This window comes from Cetorhinus maximus, chromosome 17 (assembly GCF_964194155.1).
Source record: "Cetorhinus maximus chromosome 17, sCetMax3.hap1.1, whole genome shotgun sequence".
In the NCBI taxonomy this organism is placed as follows: Eukaryota; Metazoa; Chordata; class Chondrichthyes; order Lamniformes; family Cetorhinidae; genus Cetorhinus; species Cetorhinus maximus.
In genome coordinates this window covers 4,046,134-4,067,122 of record NC_135895.1, presented here as the reverse complement: position 1 = coordinate 4,067,122, position 20,989 = coordinate 4,046,134, and the positions used below count along the sequence as shown (strand labels likewise).

Genomic DNA, 20,989 nt, shown 5'->3' with positions numbered 1-20,989 from the left:
GTTCCTGACCTCATTATAGCCTTGATTCAAACCTGGACAAAAGAGCTGAACTCAGGAGGTGAGCTGAGAGTGACTGCCCTTAACATCAAGGCAGCATTTGACCAAGTGTAACATCAAGGAGCCCTAATAAAATTGAAGTCAATGGGAATCAGGGGTAAAAAACTCCACTGGCTGAAGTCACGCCTTGCACAAAGGAAGATGGTTCGACTTCTCTGGGCTTCTACACTGGATTACAGCACTGTAACTGCTGAGTCTCTAATCTGCTGCTCTATTGTTCGTACCTTAAAGTAATTTTGATCAGCTTGCAGCACTTCCCTCCCCACAGCTGCTGTTCCCTGCTGATCCAGTAACTGAGCTACTGATTTTTCAGTTTCAGCTACTGCCAGGTTTTTGGCTGGAACTTGTGTTCTTTCTCCTCCGAGTTCACTGCTCTTCTCTCCTCCATTAATCTCTCTCCATATAAACTCAAACCATATTCATGGATGCCCCTTGTCCTTCCAATCTCACATGGCCTGGCTACTTCCAACATGTCAATCGCTGATAAAGCCACTGCTGATTAATTCCTTGTCTCTCTCTCTCTCTCCATCCACATCCTCTTTCCAAGCCCCAACTCTACATCCTTCTGTATCTGCCCCAACAAAATCTCTCCCTCAATTAATTTACAACCGCACTTTCAAAGTCCCAACTCTCTAGCCTTTGGCTTCTCCTTTCAAATTATTGAAGCTACCGATTTGCTCACCTCCGCCACCCCCCAACACCCGGACTCCCACCTTCAACATCCTAGTCCGCATTAAGACTCTCTCTCACCCTGATCCAGCCCTCACCTTGGCATCCCTTAAATCCAAGGGGTGCACACTTGAAAGGATGTGGCAGGTGACTGGTTTAGCCAGTCAGATTTGGCTGGACCACATAAAATACGATCGAGTTCTGCTCTCGTCTGTTCACTGTTCCAGGATCATGCTGGAACACAAAGACAAAGCTGGCTTGTTCTCGACTGCAGACTATCTCCTTAAACCCTTCTCCCCTATTTCCTCCACCCTCACCTCTAACAAGTACGGGAAGCTTATGGGCGTTTTTTTTACCAGTAAGTTCAAGACAATCCGATCAGCTGTCGTTGTCACTTCCCTCCCTTCCACTTAGCTAAACTTCCTCTAAAGATTCCCCCTGCCCTAGCCCTGAACTTGTATCTTTCTCTAGTTTCTCTCCTATCTCCCCATATGCTCTCTGAGCTCATCTTGTCCATGAGACCCACCTCCTGTTCCCTCAACCCTATTCTCACTAAACTGCTGATCACCCAACTTCCCCTCCTGGCCCACGGTGGCAAATATTCCTGCTGGTTTTCTCTCCTCAGGTATTGCCCCCCTTCTCCTTCCAATCTGCCATCATCCTCCTCCTTCAAAAAAGCCAAACCTCTACCCCTCTATTCTTGTAAAGAACTGTTCCACCTGCCGCCTCCCTTTCCTCTCCAAACTCCTTGAATCTGTTGTTACCTCCTAAATCTATGCCTATCTTTTCCAGAACTCCATGTCTGAATCCCTCCAATCAGGTTTCCCTGTCACAGTACTGAAACTGAATCAAAGTCACAAATGACATCCCATGTGACTGTGACAAAGGTAAACTATCCCCCTTCATCCTGGTCGACCCGTCTGCAGCCTTTGGCACAGTTGGCCAAATACTATCCTCCATAAACCTGATGTCATCGAAAACTCTGCTGCCAGCTTCCTAACTTATACCTAGTCGGATTCACCCATCACCCGTGCTCTCTGACCTACAGTGCCTCCTGATTAAGCAACAGCTTAATTTAAAAATTCTCATTCTTGTTTTCAAATCCCTCCATGGACTCACTATCTATCTCTGCAATCTCCTCCAGTTCTACAACCTCACATTCCTCTAATTCGGGCCTCTTGAGCATCTCTAACTTTATTCACTGTCATTAGTGGCTGTGCCTTCATTTGCCCTAGGCCTGATCTTCTGAAATTCCCTCCCTAAATCTCTCCATCTCATTTCCTCCTTTAAGACGCCCTTTACCTGTATGACCAAGCTTTTGGTCATCTGCTTTAAAATTTCTCTATGTGGTTTGATGTCATATTTTGTTATATAATGCTCCTGTGAAGTACTTTGGGATGTTTTATTAAAGGTGGTATCAATTTGTTGGTGTTCGTTGGAGGCCAATCATGTCAACCCCAGGACATGACTGCAGGAGTTCCTCAGGGTCATGTCCTTGGCCCAACCATCTTCAGCAGCTTCATCAATGACCTTCCTTCCATCACAAGGTCAGAAGTGGGGATGTTCACTGATGATTGCACAATGTTCAGCACCATTTGCGACTCCTCAGATACTGAAGCAGTCTGTGCCTACATACAGCAAGATCTGGACAATATTCAGGCTTGGGCTGATAAGTAGCAAGTAACATTCATGCCACACAAGTGCCAGCTAATGACCATCTCTGATGAGAGAGAATCTAACGGCCTCCATTTGACATTCAATGTCATTACCAGTACGAAACCCCATCATCATGGACTGCAGCAGTTCAAGGCAGCAGCTCACCACCACCACCTCAAGGGCAATTAGGGAATGGCAATAAATGCTGGTCTCGCTAGCAATGCTCAAATCCCATGAACCATTAAAAAATCATCCTGCAGTGGGTCACAATTGGCCAGGACTTTTAACTGGGCACTTACATAAGTAAGGCTTCAAGAGCAGGTCAATGACTGGGTATTCTGAGGTAAGTGATTTACACATTCCAATTGCTCAAAGCCTTTCCAGCTTCTACAATTCAGAAATCAGAAATACTCTCCACTTGCCTGGATGAGTGCAGCTCCAATAAAACTCGAGAAGCTTGGCACCATCCAGGCTAAAGCAAAACATTTGCCTGGGACTACATCCACCAACTTAATGATAGAATAGTTACAGCACATGAGGCCATTCAGCCAGTCATGCCTATGTTAGTTCTCTGTAAGAAGTACTCACCTTTTCCCCCATAGCCCAGCAAATTTTTTCTCTTCAGATAATTATCCAATTCCCTGTTGAATGCTTCGATTGATCCTGCCTACACCAGACTCTCAGGCAGTGCATTCCAGGTCCTAACCACTCGCTGCGTAAACAAAAGCTTTTCCTCAGGTCGCCTTTGCTTCTTTTGCCAATTACCTTAAATCTGTGTCCTCTGGTTCTCAACCCTTCCACCAATAGGAACGGTTTCTCCCTATCTGTCCAGATCCCTCGTGATTTTGAACACCTCTATCAAATCTCCTCTTAATCTTCTCCAGGGAGAACAGCCTCAACTTTGCCAACCTAAGAAACTGAAGTCTCATCCCTGAAACCATTCTCATGAATCTTTTCTGCACGCTCTCCAAAGCCTTCACACCCTTCCTAAAGTGTGATGCCAAGAATTGGACACAATGCTCCAGCTGAGGCCGAACCAGTGTTTTAAAGTTAAGTTGTGAAGAGTACATAAGGAGGCTACAAAGGGACATAGATAGGTTAAGTGATGGGCAAAGATCTGGCAATGGAGCATAACGTGGGAAAATATGAAATTGACAATTTTGGCAGGAAGAATAAAAAAGCATATTACCCAAATGGTGAAATATTGCAGAGCTCTGAGATTCAGAGGGATCTGGTTATTCTAGTGCATGAATCACAAAAGGTTACTTTGCAGATACAACAAGTAATTAGGAAAGCTAATAGAATATTATTGTTTATTGCAAGCGGAATTGAATACAAAAGTAGGGAGGTTATACTTCAGTTATGCAGGGCATTGGTGAGACCACATCTGGAGTACAGTATTTAAGGAAGGATGTAAATGCGTTGGAAGCAGTTCAGAGAAGGTTTACTAGACTAAGATCAGGAATGGGGGGGTTGTTTTACAAGGAAAGGTTGGACAGGCTAGGCTTGCATCCACTGGAGTTTGTAAGAGTAAGAGGCAACTTGATTGAAACATACAAGATCCTGAGGGGTCTTGACAGGGTGGATGTGGAAAGGATGTTTCCTCTTGTGGGAGAATCTAGAACTAGGGGTCACGGCTTAAAAATAAGCGGTCACCCATTTAAGACAGAGATGAGGAGAATTTTTTTCTCTGAGGGTCGTGAGCTTTTGGAACTTTTCCTCAAAAGGCTGTGGAAGCAAAGTCTTTGAATATTTTTAAGGCAGAGGTAGGTAGATTCTTAATTAACAAGGGGGTGAAAGGTTATCAGGGGTGGGCGAGAACGTGGAGTTGAGGTTACAATCAGGACAGAGCAGGCTCAAGGGGCTGAGTGACTTACTCCTGCTCTTAGTTCATATGTTGTAAAGGTTCATCATAACTTACTTGCTTTTGTACTCTCTGCCTTTATTTATAAAGTTCAGGGTCCCATATGCTTTATTAACTTGCCCTGCCACCTTCAATAATTTGTGCACCTATACCACCAGGTCCCTCTTCTCCTGCACCATCTTTAGAATTGTACCCTTTGTATTACATTGCCTGTCCTTATTCTTCCCTAATAAAATGTTCCACTCCACTCAAACATTTAGTCCCTCCACCACCGACGCACAGTGGCAGCAGTGTTATGCCATCTACAAGAGGCACTGCAGCAACTCACCATGGCTCCTTCAACAGCACTTTCCAAACCCGCGACCACCTAGAAGGACAAGGGCAATAGGCACATGGGTAGGCCATAACGTGCAAGTTGCCCTCCAAGCCACACAACGTCCTGAGTTGGAAGGCGGTGGTGTAGTGGTAATGTCACTAGACTAATAATCCAGGGGCCCAGGCTAATGCTCTGGGGACATGGCTTCAAATTGCACCATGGCAGCTGGTGGAATTTAAATAGGGTGAATAAGATTAGACAGTTAAATATGTGGCTCAAAAACTGGTGTGCAATAAATGGTCTTTGATTCATGGGGCACTGGAAAAAGTGGGAGCTGTACCATTGGGATGCTCTTCACCTGAACCATGCTGGACCAGTGCCCTGGTGAGTTGTATAACTATGGTGGTGGAGATGGCTTTAAAATAAATAGTGGGGTAAGGTATCATGTGTGGGAAAATGTGATAAAAGTAAGGTAGCAATAAGGAAAATGATAATCAGAGTGTGGCAGCAAGGGACAGCGTGTACAAACTTGGGCATGCACCATCAGTTAAGGCTAGAGGTCGCGAAAATAATAAAAGGACAGAACTAAAGGCTCTGTATCTAAATGCCATGTGGTTTCTTTTCCTTAATTCATTTATGGGATGTGGCCAGCATTTAATGTCCATCCCTAGTTGCCCTTGAGAAGGTGGTAGTGAGCTGCCTTCTTGAACCGCTGCAGTCCATGTGGTGTAGGTACACCCAAAATGCTGTTAGGGAGGGAGTTCCAGGATTTTGACCCAGCGACAGTGAAGGAACAGCAATATATTTCCAAGTCAGGATGGTATTTGGCTTGGAGGGGAACTTCCAGGTGGTGGTGTTCCCATCTATCTGCTGCCCTTGTCCTTCTAGATGGTAGTGCTCATGGGTTTGGAAAGTGCTGCCTAAGGAGCCTTGGTGAGTTTCTGCAGCGCATCTTGCAGATGGTACACACTGCTGTCACGGTGCGTCGGTGGTGGAGAGAGTGAATATTTGGATGGTGTGCCAATCAAGCGGACTGCTTTGTCCTGGATGGTGTCAAGCTTCAAGTGTTATTGGAGCTGCACTCATCCAGGCAAGTGAAGAGTATTCCATCACACTCCTGACTTGTGCCTTACAGATGTTGGACAGGCTTTGGGGAGTCAGGAGGTGAGTTACTCGTCGCATGATTCCTAGCATCTGACCTGCTCTTGTAGCCACAGTATTTATATGACTAGTCCAGTTCAGCTTCTGGTCAATGTTAACCCCCCCCAGGATGTTGATAGTGGGGGATTCAGCCATAGTAATGACAATGAATGTCAAGGGGCGGAGGTTAGGTTCTTTCTTGTTGGAGATGATCATTGCATTGTGTGGCACGAATGTGCCAAGCCTGGATATTGTCCAGGTTTTGCTGCACTTGGACATGGACTGCTTCAGTATCTGAGGAGTCGCAAATGGTGCTGAACATTGTGCAAACATCAGCGAACATCCCCACTTCTGACCTTATGATAATAAGAAGGTCATTGATGAAGCTGCTGAAGATGGTTGGGCAGAGGACACTACCCTGAGGAACTCTGAAGTGATGTCCTGGAGCTGAGATGACTGACTTCCAACAACCACAACCATCCCCCTTTTTGCTGGGTGTGACTCCAACCATTGGAGAGTTTTATAAAAGCAAAATACTGCGGATGCTGGAAAACAAAAAACAGAAAATGCTGGAGAAACTCATTAGGTCTAGCAGCATCTGTGGAGAGAGAAACAGAGCTAATGTTGAGTCCGTATGACCTTTCTTCAGTGGAGAGTTTTCCCTGATTCCCATTGATTCCAGTTTTGTTAGGGCTCCTTGATACCACACTCAGTCAAATGCTGCCTTGATGTCAAGGGCAGTCACTCTCAACTCACCTCGGGAGTTCAGCTCTTTTGTCCACGTTTGAACCAAGGCTGTAATAAGGTCAGAAGCTGAGTGAACCTGTCACAAACCAAACTTGGCGTCAGTGAGCAGGTTATTGCTAAGCAAGTGCCACTTGAAAGCACGGTTGATGACCCCTTCCATTACTTTACGGATGATGGTGAGTAGACTGGTGAGGCTGTAATTGGCCGGATTAGATGTGTCCCACTTTTTGTGTACAGGACATACCTGGGCAATTTTCCACACTGCCAGGTTATAGCTGTACTGGAACAACTTGACTAGTTCTGGAGCACAAGTCTTCAGTACTATTGCCGGAATATTATCAAGGTCCATAGCCTTTGCAGTATCCAGTGCCTTCAGCTGTTTCTTGATATCACGTGGAGTGAATTGAATTGGCTGAAGACTGGCATCTGTGATGCTGGGGACCACTGGAGGAGGCCAAGATGGATCATCCACTTGGCACTTCTGGCTGAAGATTGTTGCAAATGCTTCAGCCTTATCTTTCGCACTGATGTGCTGGGCTCCCCCATCATTGAGGATGGGGATATTTGTGGGGCCTCCTGCTCCAGTGAGTTGTTTAATTGCCCACCACCATTCACAACTGGATGTGGCAGGACTGTAGAGCTTAGATCTGATCCGCTAGTTTTGGAATCAGTTCACTGTCTATCACTTGCTGCTTATGCTGTTTGGCACACAAGTAGTTCTGTGCTGTAGCTTCACAATGTTGACACCTCATTTTTAGGTATGCCTGGTGCTGTAACTGGCATGCTCCTGCACTCTTCATTGAGCCAGGGTTGATCCCCCAGCTTGACGGTAATGGTAGAGTGGTGGATATGCTTAGCCATGAGGTTACAGACTGTGGTTGAGTACAATTCTGCTGCTGCTGATGGCCCACGGCGCCCAATGGTTGCCCAGTCAAGTTGTTAGATCTGTTCGAAATCTATCCCATTTAGCATGGTGGTAGTGTCACACAATGGGATAGAGGGCATCGACAATGCGAAGATGGGATTTCGTCTCCACAAAGACTGTGTAGTGGTTGCTCCTACCGATACTGTCATGGACAGATGCATCTGTGGCAGGCAGGTTGGTGAGGATGAGGTCAAGTATGTTTTTCCCTCTTGTTGGTTCCCTCACCACATACCGCAGACCCAGTCTAGCAGCTATGTCCTTTAGGACTCGGGCAGCTCGGTCAGTAGTGGTGCTACTGAGCCACTCTTGGTGATGGACATTGAAGCTCCACACTCAGAGTACATTCAGCGCCCTTACCACCCTCAGTGCTTCCTCCAAGTGGTGTTCAACATGGAGGAGCACTGATTCATCAACTGAAGGGGGGTGGGCGGTACATGTAATCAGCAGGAGGTTTCCTTCCCATGTTTGACCTGGTGCCATGAGACTTCACGGGGGCCTGAGTCGATGTTGAGGACTCCCAGGGCAACTCCTTCCCGACTGTACCACTGTGCTGCCACCTCTGCTGGGTCTGTCCTGCCTCTGGGACAGGATGTACTCATGGATGGTAATGGTGGTGTCTGGGGCATTATCTATAAGGTATGATTCTGAGTATTAATATGTCAGCTGTTGCACGAATAGCCCCCAGATGTTAGCAGGGTCGACAGGGCTGCGATTGCCGCTGTCATTTCCGGTGCCTAGGTTGATGGTTCCATTACTTTTAGACTTTTTAGTGGTTTGATACAGTTGAGAGGCTTGCTAGGCCATGTCAGAGGGCAGTCAACCACATTGCTGTGAGTTTGATGTCACATGTAGGCCAGACTAGGTAAGGACAGCAGATTTCCTTCCCTAAAGGACATTAGTGAACTGCATGGGCTTTTCCAACAATCGACAATGGTTTCATGGTCATCATTAGAGTTTTAATTCCAGAATTTTATTGAATTTAAATTTCACCATCTGCCATGGTGGGATTCGAAACCGGGTCTGCAGAGCATTACCCTGGGTCTCTGGACTATTAATCCAGGCAACAATACCATTACTCTACCCACGAGACCCCACAAATGGCAGGACTTTACTGTACAACAGTGACTGGTGCTCTTTAAATGCAGGTCCTTTTCTTAAACTCTGTCGGTTTTTAACCATATCTGTGATTATTTTTGAACTCGGCTTATCTCATCAAAACATTTATTGCCAAGGCTTGAAAGGACATGAGAGTTTACCGTTCTCCTTAAGGCCAGTATGTAAACACACCACGTGGCAGAGTGCTGAATCATTTGGGCCAAAGTTCAAAATGGGCTGTGATAACAAACCTCAGTCATGCACTGGGTGGCCACTATATCAGTCTTCAGAATTCCTGTACAATGTTTGCTATGTTGTCAATTTTTTATTTGCATGCAACAAGATGTCACATGTTAGCAGTGAGATGCATCAATCTTTTCAACTGTTCTAGGGATGTGGACGGTGCGAGCAAGGCCAGCATTTATTGCCTTGGAAGAAGTGGTGGTGAGCCACCTTCTTGAACCTGCTGCAGTCCTTGTGGTGTAATACACCCACAGTGCTGTTCAGGAGGGAGTTCCAGGACTTTGACCCAGTGACAGTGAAGGAACAGGCATATAGTTCCATATGAACATACAATTTAGGACCAGGGGCAGGCCATTCGGCCCCTTGAGCTTGATCTGATTGGGGTCTCAACCTCACTTTCCTGCCTACCCCCGGTACCCTATTCACTCAAGAATCTATCTACCTCTGCCTTATAAATATTCATTGACCCTGCTTCTATCACTCCCTGGGAAGAGAGTTCCATAGATTCACGACCCTCAGAAAAGATTTCTTCTTATCTGCGTCTTAAATGAGACACCCCTTATTTTTAAACTGTGTCCCCTAGTCCTATTCTCTCTCACAAGGGGAAACATCCTTTCAGCATCCACCCTGTCAAATCTCTTCAGGATCTTATATGTTTTAATTAGATCACCTCTCATTCTTCCAAACTCAGATACTTACGTGTTCAAACTGTCCAAGCTAGCCTCATAACTGGGGTGAGGGGCTTATCACATCAGTCAAGTGAACCTTCTCCGACTGCTTCTAATGCAATTAGGTCCTTTTTTTAAATAAGGAGACCAAAACTGTACTCAATACTCCAGATGTGGTCTCACCAATGCCCTGTACAACTGTAGTATTCCCCCAGCAATAAACACCAGCATTCCATTTGCCTTCTTAATCACTTTTTTAAAAATTCACTCATGAGATGCAGGCGTCACTGGCTAGGCCAGCATTTATTGCCCATCTCTAATTGCCCTGCTTCAGGAGGCATTTAAGAGTCAACCACATTGTTGCAGGTCTGTAGGCCAGATACAGGCAGCAGATTTCCTCCCTAAACTGAACCAGGTGAGTTTTTACAACAATCAGCAATGGTTTTGTGGTCATTATCAGACTTTTAATTCCAGATATTTATTGAATTCAAATTTCACCATCTGCCATTGTGGGATTCCGGGTCTCTGGATTACCAGTCCAGCGACAATACCACAATACCATCACCTCCCCTGCATACTAACCTCTTGTGATTCATGTACCAGGACACCCAGGTCCCTCTGTACTACAGAATTCTGCAATCTCTCTTTCCATTTAAATAACTTGCTGCTTTTCTATTCTTCCTGCCAAAGTGGACAAGTTCATGTTTTCCCACATTATACTCCCTCTGTCAAATTTTTGCCCCCTATCTATATTCCTTTGCAGACCGCTGGAGTCCTCTGACCAACTTACTTTCCTATCTGCCTTTATCTCATCAGCAAATTTAGTAACTATACATCCGGTCCCTTCATCCAAATCATTGATGTAGATTGCAAATAGTTGAGGCCCCAGCAATGATCCCTGTGGTACTCCACTCATTACATCTTGCCAACCCAAAAATGACCCATTTATGCCAACTGTTTCTTGTTAACCAAGCAATCCTTTATCCATGCTAATATGTTGTCCCCTACACCATGAGCTCTCACTTTGTGTAATAACCTTTGATGTGGCACCTTGTCAAATGCCTTCTGGAAATCTAAGTACAGCACATCCTCAGGTTACTTTCTCAAAGAACTCCTGTAAATTAGTCAAATATGATTTCCCTTTCACAAAATCTGTCTGATTGCATTGAGATTTTCTCAGTGTCCAGCTATAACCTCCTTAATAATAGCCTCCAGCATTTTCCCTATGACAGATGTTAAGCTAACTGTCCTGTAGATTCCTGCTTTCTGTCTCCCTTCTTTCTTGAATAGAGGAGTTATATTCGCTATTTTCACACCTGATGGGACCTTTCCAGAATCTAGGGGTTTTGGAAAATCAAAACCAATGCATCTCCTATCTCAGCAGCCACTTTCTTAAAACCCAAGGGTGAAGTCCATCAGGACATGGGGACTTGTCAGTTTTTATTTCTAATAATTTTCTCTGTACTGGTTCCCTGGTGATTGTAATAATTTTAAGTTTCTCCCTCCCTTCCACCACCTGATTCACAATTATTTCTGGGTTGTATCCTCTGCAGTGAAGACAGGTGCAAGATATCTGTTCAATTCATCCGCCATTTCCTTATTTTCCATTTTAATTCCCCGACTCTCACTCTAGAGAACCAATGCTCGCTTTACTTACTCTTTTCTCTTGTAAATACCTGTAGAAACTTACTACCTGTTTTTATATTTCTAGCTAGCTTGCTCTTGTACTCTAATTTCTCCCTCATTACTCTTTTAGCCATTCTTTGCTGTTTTTATATTCTGTTCAATCTTCTGACCTGCCACTAATCTTCACGTAATTGTACAGTTTTTCTTTTAATTTGACACTAGCTTTAACTTCCTTAGATAGCCACGGCTGGTGCGTCCTTCCCCTATTGTCTTTCTTTTTCACTGGAATGTATCTTTGCTGAGTGTTATGAAATATCTCCTTAAATGTCTGCCACTATCTCTACTGCCCTATCCCTTAACCTAATTTCCCAGCTCACCTTAGCCAGCTCCATCTTCATACCCTTATAATTGCCCTTATTTAAGTTTAAAACACTAGTCTTAGACCCACTCTACTCTCCCTCAAACTAAATGTAAAATTCAAACATGTTATAGTCACTGCTACCTAGAGGCTTCTTTACTATGAACTCATGAATTAATTCTGTCTCTTGCACACTACCAGATCTAGTATAGCCTGCTCTCTGGTTGGCTATAGAACCTGCTGTTCTAGGAACCCGTATTGAAAACACAATGAACTCATCTTCCAGGCTGCATTTGTCAATCTGATTTGCCCAAACTATAAGATAAAAGCAAAAAACTGCGGATGCTGGAAATCCAAAACAAAAACAAAAATAACTGGAAAAACTCAGCAGGTCTGACAGCATCTGCGGATAGGAACACAGTTAACTTTTCAAGTCCATATGACTCTTCAACAGAACTAAGTAAAAATAGAAAAGAGGTGAAATATAAGCTGGTTTGGGGGGGGGGGTAAAGCTGGATAGAGGGCCAGTGATAGGGACATCTTTTGGCTATCTCCACCTATCACTGGCCCTCTATCCAGCTCTACCTGTCCCACCTCTCCCCCTGAACCAGCTTATATTTCACCTCATTTCTATTTTTCCTTAGTTCTGATGAAGAGTCATACGGATTCGAAACATTAACTGTATTCCTCTCCGCAGATGCTGTCAGACCTGCTGAGTTTTTCCAGGTATTTTTGTTTTTGCCTAAACTATACATAGGTTAAAATCACCCATGATTATCAGCTTACCTTTGTCACAAGCCCCCACTATTTTTTCTTGTGTACCTTTTTCTACCATGTGGTTACTGTTGGGGGCCCATAAACTTTTTTAAAAAATTCATTCATGGGATGTGGGCATTGCTGGCTAGGCCAGCATTTATTGCCCATCCCTAATTGCCCTCGAGAAGGTGGTGGTGAGCTGCCTTCTTGAACTGCTGAAGTCCCTGTGGTGTCACTTCACCCACAGTGCTCACCCCCACTATGTCCATAAGCGACTTCCTTTTCCATTTCTTATCTCTTCCCAAACGGATTCTGCATCTTGATCTTTAGAACTAAGGTCATCCCTCTCTAATGTGCTAATGTCATCCTTAATTAACAGAGCTGTCCCTCCAACATTTCCTACCTTCCTGTCCTTCTAAAATATCATGCACAGTAAAGCCCCACCGTTTGTGGGAGTAACATTCCTGTGAAACCTCGCAAAATGCGAAATCATGAATGACGAACATTTTTGCAATAGGAGTCAGTTAGATAGGTTTCAGCTATCATAAAATTTTACATGTAGAAAGGATCAAAGGCAATAAAAATTACGCTAATAAATATAAAGAGAAATTTACTGGAGAAATTGCTTAATAAAACAACAAAAATGTAAAATTTTCATGCTTACAGTACTTGAGAGTGGGGGTGGACTGTGCTCGGCCTGCCGGCAGTCCTTGTCGCAGGGACACATGGGCGGGGGAAGAGCCTGTCTGCAGGAAACATGTCACGGGCACCTTCCTTTTTATTAAACTTTATTTAGGCCTCTTTTTTTTTTCCGGCATTTTCTAAAGATGGCTTCTATTTTTTTATTTTTAAAACCGCAGATATTAGAAGTTAATTGGAATTAGAAGTTAAAATGCGAGCAAATGAGTCTGGAAGGCAGAGGAAGCCTAGGCTAGACAAGAAAGAAACGAGTTTAGTAAGGCTAAATGGAATATATTTTAATGCAAGGAGCCTGAGGAATAAGATAGACGAGCTGAGGGTACAGGTAGGAATGTGGGAGTATGAAATCATAGCTATGACCGAGACTTGGCTAAAAGGGCAGGATTGGCAGCTCCTGGTTATAGGGTATTTGGACGAGATAGAGAGGGGGATAGAAGAGGAGAAGGGGGGGTTCCAATATTGATCAAGGAATCAATTATAGTAGTGAGGAGGGATGATATCATGGGTGAATCATAAAATGAAGCCGTATGGGTAGAAGTAAAAAACACAAAAGGGGCAAACACACTGTTGGGTGTGTCCAAACAGTCAGGGAGAGATAGAGGATCAAATATGTATTCAAGTTTCAGAGAACTGTACGAATAACAGGGCAGCAATAGTACAGGGATTTTAATTACCCAAATATTAACTGGGTCAGTTTTAGTGTGCAAGGAAGGGAGGGAGCAAAATTCTTAAGCTGCACCCAGGAGAACATTTTTAGCCAGAATTTAGAAAGCCCAATAAGGGAGGGGGCATTCTGGACCTAATTATCGGAAACGAGCCCGGGCAGGTGGAAGGTGTATCAGTAGGGGAGCATTTTGGAGATAGTGACCATAACTCAGTTAGACTTAGGATAGTTATAGAAAAGGATAAGGTTGGGCCAGGAATAAAAGTTCTAAACTGGGGAAGGACTAATTTTATTAAGATGAGATACGATTTGGCCCAAGTGGACTGGGAGCAGCTACTTGCAGATAAAACTGTGTCAGAGCAGTGAGGGGAGTTCAAGGAGGAAATAGCGAGAGTACAGGAGAAATGTGTTCCCGTAAAGACAGAGGACCTGGATGTCAGGGGACATAAAGGTTAAGATTAAGGAAAAAAAGAGAAGCTTATGGCAGATACCGGGGGCTCAATGCGGCAGAGTCCTTAGAGGAGTGTAAAAAGTGCAGAGGGGAACTTAAAAAGGAAATTAGGAAAGCATGAGAATGCATTGATGGGTAGAATAAAGGAAAACCCAAAGGGGTTTTTTACATATATAAAGAGCAAGAGAATAACTAGGGAAAGAGTAGGGCCAATTAGGGACCAGAAAGGTAATGTGTTTGTGGACCCGTAAGATGTAGGTACAGTCCTCAATGAATACTTTGTGTTGGTCTTCACAATGGAAAAGGATGACGCAGGTATAGACATCAGGGTGGAGGACTGTGAAATATTAGAGGAAATTAACAAAGAGAGAGAGGAGGTACTAGCGGGTTTAGCGGCCTTAAAAGTGGATAAATCCGCAGGCCCGGATGAGATGTATCCCAGGCTATTGAGGGAGGCAAGGGAAGAGATATCAGGGGCCCTGGCAGTAATTTTCAAATCCTCTCTGGTCACAGGTGAGGAGCCAGAGGACTGCTAACGTTGTCCCATTATTAAAAAAGGTAGGAAGGGATAGACTAGGTAATTACAGGCCAGTCAGTGGCCTAACCTCAGTGGTGGGGAAGTTATTATAAAGAATTCTCAGGGCCAGAATATATTTGCACTTGGAGAGTCACGGATTAATCAGGGACAGTCAGCATGGATTTGTTAAGGGAAGGTCATGTTTGACAAATTTGATCGAATTTTTTGAGGAGGTAGCCAGGAGTGTTGAGGAGGGTAATGCATTTGATGTGGTCTACATGGACTTTAGCAAGGCTTTTGATAAGGCCCCTCATGGCAGACTGGTCAAGAAAGTAAGAGCCCATGGGATCCATGGTAAAGTGGTACGTTGGATCCAAAATTGGCTGAGAGGCAGGAAGCAGAGGGTGATGGTAAAGGGATGTTTCTGTGACTGGGTGTCTGTTTCCAGTGGGGTTCCGCAGGGCTCAGTGCTGGGGCCCTTGCTGTTTATGGTGTACATAAGTGATTTGGATTTAAATGTAGGGGGTATGATCAAGAAGTTTGCAGATGACATGAAAATTGGTAGGGTGGTAAATAGTGAGGAGGATAACTGTAAACTGCAGGAGGATATCAATGGACTGGTCAGGTGGGCAGAGCAGTGGCAAATTGAATTCAACCCGGCAAAGTGTGAGGTAATGCAGTTGCGGAGGGTTAACAAGGCAAGGGATTACGCTATGGATGGTAGCACCCTGGAAAGTACTGAAGATCAGAGGGACCTTGGTGTGCATATCAATAGATCCCTGAAGGTAGCAGGTAGATAAGGTGGTTAAGAAGGCATTTGGGATACTTGTCTTTATTAGCCGAGGCATAGAATACAAGAGCAGGGAGGTTATGCTGGAACTGTATAAAACGCTGGTTAAGCCACAACTAGAATACTGTGTGCAGTTCTGGTCACCACATTATAGGAAGGCTGTGATTGCACTGGAGAGGGTGCAGAGGAGATTTACCAGGATGCTGCCTGGGCTGGAGGGTCTGAGCTATGAGGAAAGATTGGATAGGCTGGGGTTGTTTTCCTTGGAGCAACGAAGGTTGAGAGGGGACCTGATAGAGGTGGATACAATTATGAGGGGCATAGATAGGGTGGATAGGAAGGCACTTTTTCCATTAGTAGAGGGTTCAATAAGCAGGGGGCATAGATTTAAGGTCGGGAGCCGAGCAGCGGGAGGCGGTCGGGAGCCGAGCAGCGGGAGGCGGTCGGGAGCCGAGCAGCGGGAGGCGGTCGGGAGCCGAGCAGCGGGAGGCGGTCGGGAGCCGAGCAGCGGGAGGCGGTCGGGAGCCGAGCAGCGGGAGGCGGTCGGGAGCCGAGCAGCGGGAGGCGGTCGGGAGCCGAGCAGCGGGAGGCGGTCGGGAGCCGAGCAGCGGGAGGCGGTCGGGAGCCGAGCAGCGGGAGGCGGTCGGGAGCCGAGCAGCGGGAGGCGGTCGGGAGCCGAGCAGCGGGAGGCGGTCGGGAGCCGAGCAGCGGGAGGCGGTCGGGAGCCGAGCAGCGGGAGACGTCGGGAGCTGAGCAGCGGGAGGCGGTCAGGAGCTGTTTCGCTGTTTCAGCTGCTGGGAAGCTGCAGTCCAGGAAAAGGAGAAAAAAGCAACTGTGACATTGCAGGAAACGGGTAAGCTAATTGGCCGGTAAGTGCCCAGTCTAAGTGACAGTGTGAGAGAAACCAGCTTCGGACAGGCGAGTTAAGATAGATCTATAAATAAAAAGAACTAAAACTTTAAATTAATAAACCAAAATTTGAAAACTTTAAAATTAAAATTGAACAATAAAAATAAAGTAATTTAAACAAACATCTAAAACACATGCCTTGTTGTTAAGAAGCATTTAACCTGTAGTTGTCAGTGGTACTTACATTCAATAAATAGTCAATTTTAGCATGCATAGGAAGAAAGTAATCAAAGTAAATAAACTGAATAACATAAGTTAGAATGGCAGGTCAGGTGTTATGTTGCAGCTGGGGGATGTGGGAGCTTTTGGATGCCAAGGCGATTCATGACAAACACGTCTGCAAGAAGTGTAAGCAACTTGAGGAATAACGGATCAGGATTATTGATCTGGAAGCTGAAAAGTACACACTGTGCAACATAAGCGATATGGAGAAATATCTGAATACTTTGTTCCAGAAGACAGTCACAGCTCTTAGAAGAGGGTCAACTGTTTTGGTCAGCAGTGAGGGACAGGAGGATGTGACTGTCGGTGAGGCAGGTAATGGGACCGAGCAGACAGCGGTGGAGGTGCTCACAACCTGTGTGGATGAAAGCGAAGTCTGCAAGGTGGATGAGTGGGCTGGCCATGGCACCATTGTACAGAAAGCCGTTCAAGAGGGGGCGAACAAAAAGGAATGTAGTGGTAGTAGGGAATAATATAGTGAGGGGGATTGACACTGTTCTCTGCAGCAAAAAGCAAGGCTCCAGACAGCTATGTTGACTGCCCGGTGGCAGGGTTCGGGACATCTGCTCAGGGCTGGAGAGGAAGTTGCAGTGGGAGGGGGAGGATCCAGTTGTCGTGGCCCATGCAGGTGCCAATGACATAGGTTGATCTAGGAAAGAGGTTCTGCAAAGTCAGTATGAAGAGCTAGGAACCAAATTAAGAAGCAGAACCTCAAAGATAATAATCTCTGGATTATTACCTGAGCCATGTGCAAATTGGGACAGGGCAAATAAGATGAGAGACAAATGCTCAGAGACTGGTGTGGGAGAAGTGGGTTCCAGTTTGTGGGGCACTGGCATCAGTACTGGGGAAAGTGGGGGCTGTATCGTTGGCACAGTTTATACCTGAACCGTGCTGGGACAAGTGACCTCGCAAATCGCATAACTAGGGAAGTAGAGAGGGCTTTAAACTAAACAAGAGGGGTGAGGGATCAAGCTTTGGTAGAGGGAGCAACTCAAGGTGTAGGGTCAAGACATGGGAGCAAACTAGTAATATGAGAAATGAGGGTCAGAGAATGGCAAGAAGGGACAGAGAGAAAAAACCTAATAATACATCAACAGTCAAGACTAGATGTTACAAAAAGACAAAACTGAAGGCTCTCTATCCGAATGCACGTAGCAATCATAAAGTAAATGAATTGATGGCCCACATTGAAATAAATAAATATGATCTGCTAGCAATTACGGAGATGTGGCTGCAGAACAACAAAGATTGGGTCCTTAATATTGAAGGGTACATGACATTCAAGAAGAATAGGAAGCTTGGTAAGGGTGGCGGGGTAGCACTGTTAATCAAAGAGGCCATTGGTGCAATAGTTAGAGATGACCTTGGTTCAGGAGATCAGGATGTAGAATCGGTTTCGATGGAGATGAGGAATAGTGGGGGGAAAATGTCATTAGTGGGAGTGGTCTACAGGCCCCCTAACAGTAGCCACAGTGTAGGACAAAGTATGCAAGAGAAAATATTGTGTGCTTGTGATAAAGGGACGGCAATAATCATGGGTGATCTTAATCTACACATAAACTGGAAAAATCAGATTGGCAGTAGTAGCCTGGATGAGGAGTTCTTAGAATACTTTCAAGATAGTTTCTTAGGGCATCATGTTCTGGAACCAACCAGACAGCAGGTTAATATTAAACTTGGTATTGTGTAACGTGAGTAAAGGCACCCCTAGGTAGCAGTGACCACAATATGATTGAATTTTACATCCAGTTTGAAAGGGAGAAGAGTGGGTTTAAGACTAGTACCTTAAACTTAAATAAGGGCAACCAAATGGGGATGAGAGCTGAGCTAGCTGAAGTGAACTGGGAAACTAGGCTAAAGGATAGATCAATGGAGAAGCAGTGGCAGACATTTAAGGGGATATTTCAGAGTATTCAGAATAAGTACATTCCTATTATAAAGTAAAATTCTACGAGAAGAACCCACCATCCACAGTTAACTAGAGATGTTAAGAAAAGCATCAAACTGAAGGAAAATGCATAACTCCACAAAGATGAGTGACAGGACAGATGATTGGAGAGAATATAAAGAACGGCAGAGAATGACTAAAAGGTAAATCAGGAGAAAGAAGTTAGGGTATAAGAGGAAGCTAGCTAGAAATGTAAAAACAGATACAAGAGTTTCTACAGGTATTTAAAAAGGAAAAGAGTAAGTAAAGTGAGTGTTGGTCCTCTAGAGGGTGACAGTGGGGAGTTAACAGTAGATAATAAGGAAATGGCAAAAGAAATGAACAAATATTTTGCTTCTGTGTTCACTATAGAGGATACAAAAGATATTCCAGGAATAGCTGCAAATCAGGAGGTGAATTGGAGAAAGGAACTTGGTGAAATTGAAATCACTAGGGAAATGGTACTGAGCAAATTGATGGAACTGCGGGCTGGCAAATCTCCGGATCCTAATGGACTACATCCTAGGGTCTTAAAAGAGGTGGTCGATGAGCTGGTGTTAATTTTCCAAAATTCGCTAGGTTCTGGAAAGGTTCCATCAGATTGGAACGTAGAAAATATAACCCCTCTATTCAAGAAGGGAGGGAGGCAGAAACGATAGGTCAGTTAACTTCCCCACGACAGACGTCAAGCTGTTAGAATTGATCATTAAGGAGGTTCTCGCTGGGCACTTAGAAGAGGTCAGCATAGTTTTGTGAAAGGAAAATCATGTTTAACCAATTTATTGGAGTTTTTTGAAGGAGTAACATGCGCAGTGGATAAAGGGGAGCCTGTATACACACTGTACTTGGATTTCCAGAAGGCATTTGATAAGGTGCGACATCAAAGATTATTACGGAAAATAAAAGCGCATGGTGTAGTGGGTAACACAGATAGAAGATTGGCTGGCTGGCAGAAAGCAGAGAGTATGCATAAATGGTTCTTTTTATGATTGGCAGGATGTGACAAGTGGCATCCCACAGGGGTCTGTACTGGGGACTCAACTTTTATGATTTACATCAATGACTTAGACGAGGGGAGTGAAGACATGGTAGCTAAATTTGCAGATGATACAAAGATAGGTAGGAAAGTATGTTGTGAAGAGGAGAGGAGGTTGCAGATGGATATAGATAGATTGAGTGAGTGGGCAAAGATCTGGCAAATGGAGTTTAATGTGGGAAAATGTGAAATTGTTCACTTTGGCAGGAAGAACAAAAAAGCAGAGCAATACTTAAATGGAGAACAACTGCATAATTCTGAGGTGCAGAAAGATTTTAGATGTTTGCGCACGAGTCACATAAAGTTAGTATGTAGGTACAGCAAGTAATTAAGAAGGCTAATGGAATGCTATTCTTCAATACGAGAGGGATTGAACATTAAAGTAAGGATATTATGCTTCAGTTATGCTGCAGGGCATTCTTGAGACTGCATCTTGAGTACTGTGTGCAGTTCAGGTCTCTTTATTTAAGGAAGGATGTAAATGCATTAGAGGCGGTTCAGACGAGGTTTACGAGATTGATACCTGAGATGAGTGGGTTGTCTTATGGAGGAAAGGTTGGACAGACTGGGCTTGTTTAGAAGTTTATTTGTTAACTGAAGTTTAGAAGAGCGAGGGGTGATTTGATTGAAATATAAATGATCCTGAATGGCCTTGACAAGGTGGATGTCGAAACGATGTTTCCTGTTGTGGTTAGTCCAGAACTAGGGGGCACTGATTTAAAATTAGGGGTCGCCCTTTTAGGGCAGAGATGAGGAGAATTTTTTTCTCTCAGAGGGTTGTGTGACTTGGGAACTCTCTGCCTCAGAAGGTGGTGGAGGTGGGGTCATTGAATATTTTAAAGGCGGAGGTGGATAGATTCTTGTTAGGCAAGGGGATCAAAGGTTATTGGTGTTAGATGGGAATGTGGAAATCGAAACACAAGAAGATCAGCCATTATCTTAATGATTGGCAGAGCAGGCTCGAGGGGCCAAATGGTCCACTCCTGTTCCTATTTCTTATGTTCTTATAGCTCCTATATTGATGTCTAAATCATTAATGTACATTACAAACAACAAGTGTCTCAGCCCCCACCCCTGCCCTGCACCCACCCCTGCCCAGCACTGACCTTTGCCCTACACTGACCTTTGCCCTACATCACTCCTCTCAGGCTTCCAACCGCAAAATCCACCTTCCACCATCACCCTCTGCCTCCTGCCACTCAGCCAATTTTGGATCCAAGTTGCCCGGGGCTATAAGCTTCTTCACCAGCCCCCCCACCGCCCTGACTGACCCCTCTGGCCCGGGAATGTGATCCCAGGGACCGGGTCTCGGAGCTGAAGGAGCCGCCCGGAACCCGTGAGGCCGCAGACTGGGCCACACCGCCGGCCCGAGGCCGCTGCAGTCACCCGCCGGCTCTAACCAGCGGCTCCAGCGAGCCCAATCTGACCCTGTCCGGCCGCGAACCCTTACCTCAGCCCGGAGCCACATCGCTGCGTCTGCCCGCCTGACAACTGGGAAAGCCCGGATCATCTGGCCCCGCCCCCGCCCGGGTCCCGCCCCCAGTGGACTCCGCCCCCAGCCCGGACACACAGCCCGGACCCCCAGCCCCGCCCCGCCCCGCCCCCAGCCTGACTCCGCCCCCTGCAGGGCCCCGCCCCCGGCCGGGTCCTG

At 45.3% G+C, this 20,989-nt stretch overlaps 2 protein-coding genes across 3 annotated transcripts in view; one reads left to right on the top strand and one right to left on the bottom strand.

The window, feature by feature from the left end:
• The window catches only part of acadm (acyl-CoA dehydrogenase medium chain), a 77,917-nt gene extending 57,026 nt beyond the window's left edge, over window positions 1-20,891 (bottom strand). Inside the window, exon 1 of the mRNA XM_078560651.1 lies at window positions 20,789-20,891. Within this exon, the coding sequence (XP_078416777.1) occupies window positions 20,789-20,848 (60 nt within the window). The 5' untranslated portion in view covers window positions 20,849-20,891. The remainder of the gene's footprint in view (window positions 1-20,788) is intronic.
• The window catches only part of cryz (crystallin, zeta (quinone reductase)), a 1,066,321-nt gene that overhangs the window by 306,481 nt on the left and 738,851 nt on the right, over window positions 1-20,989 (top strand). The window lies entirely within an intron of this gene.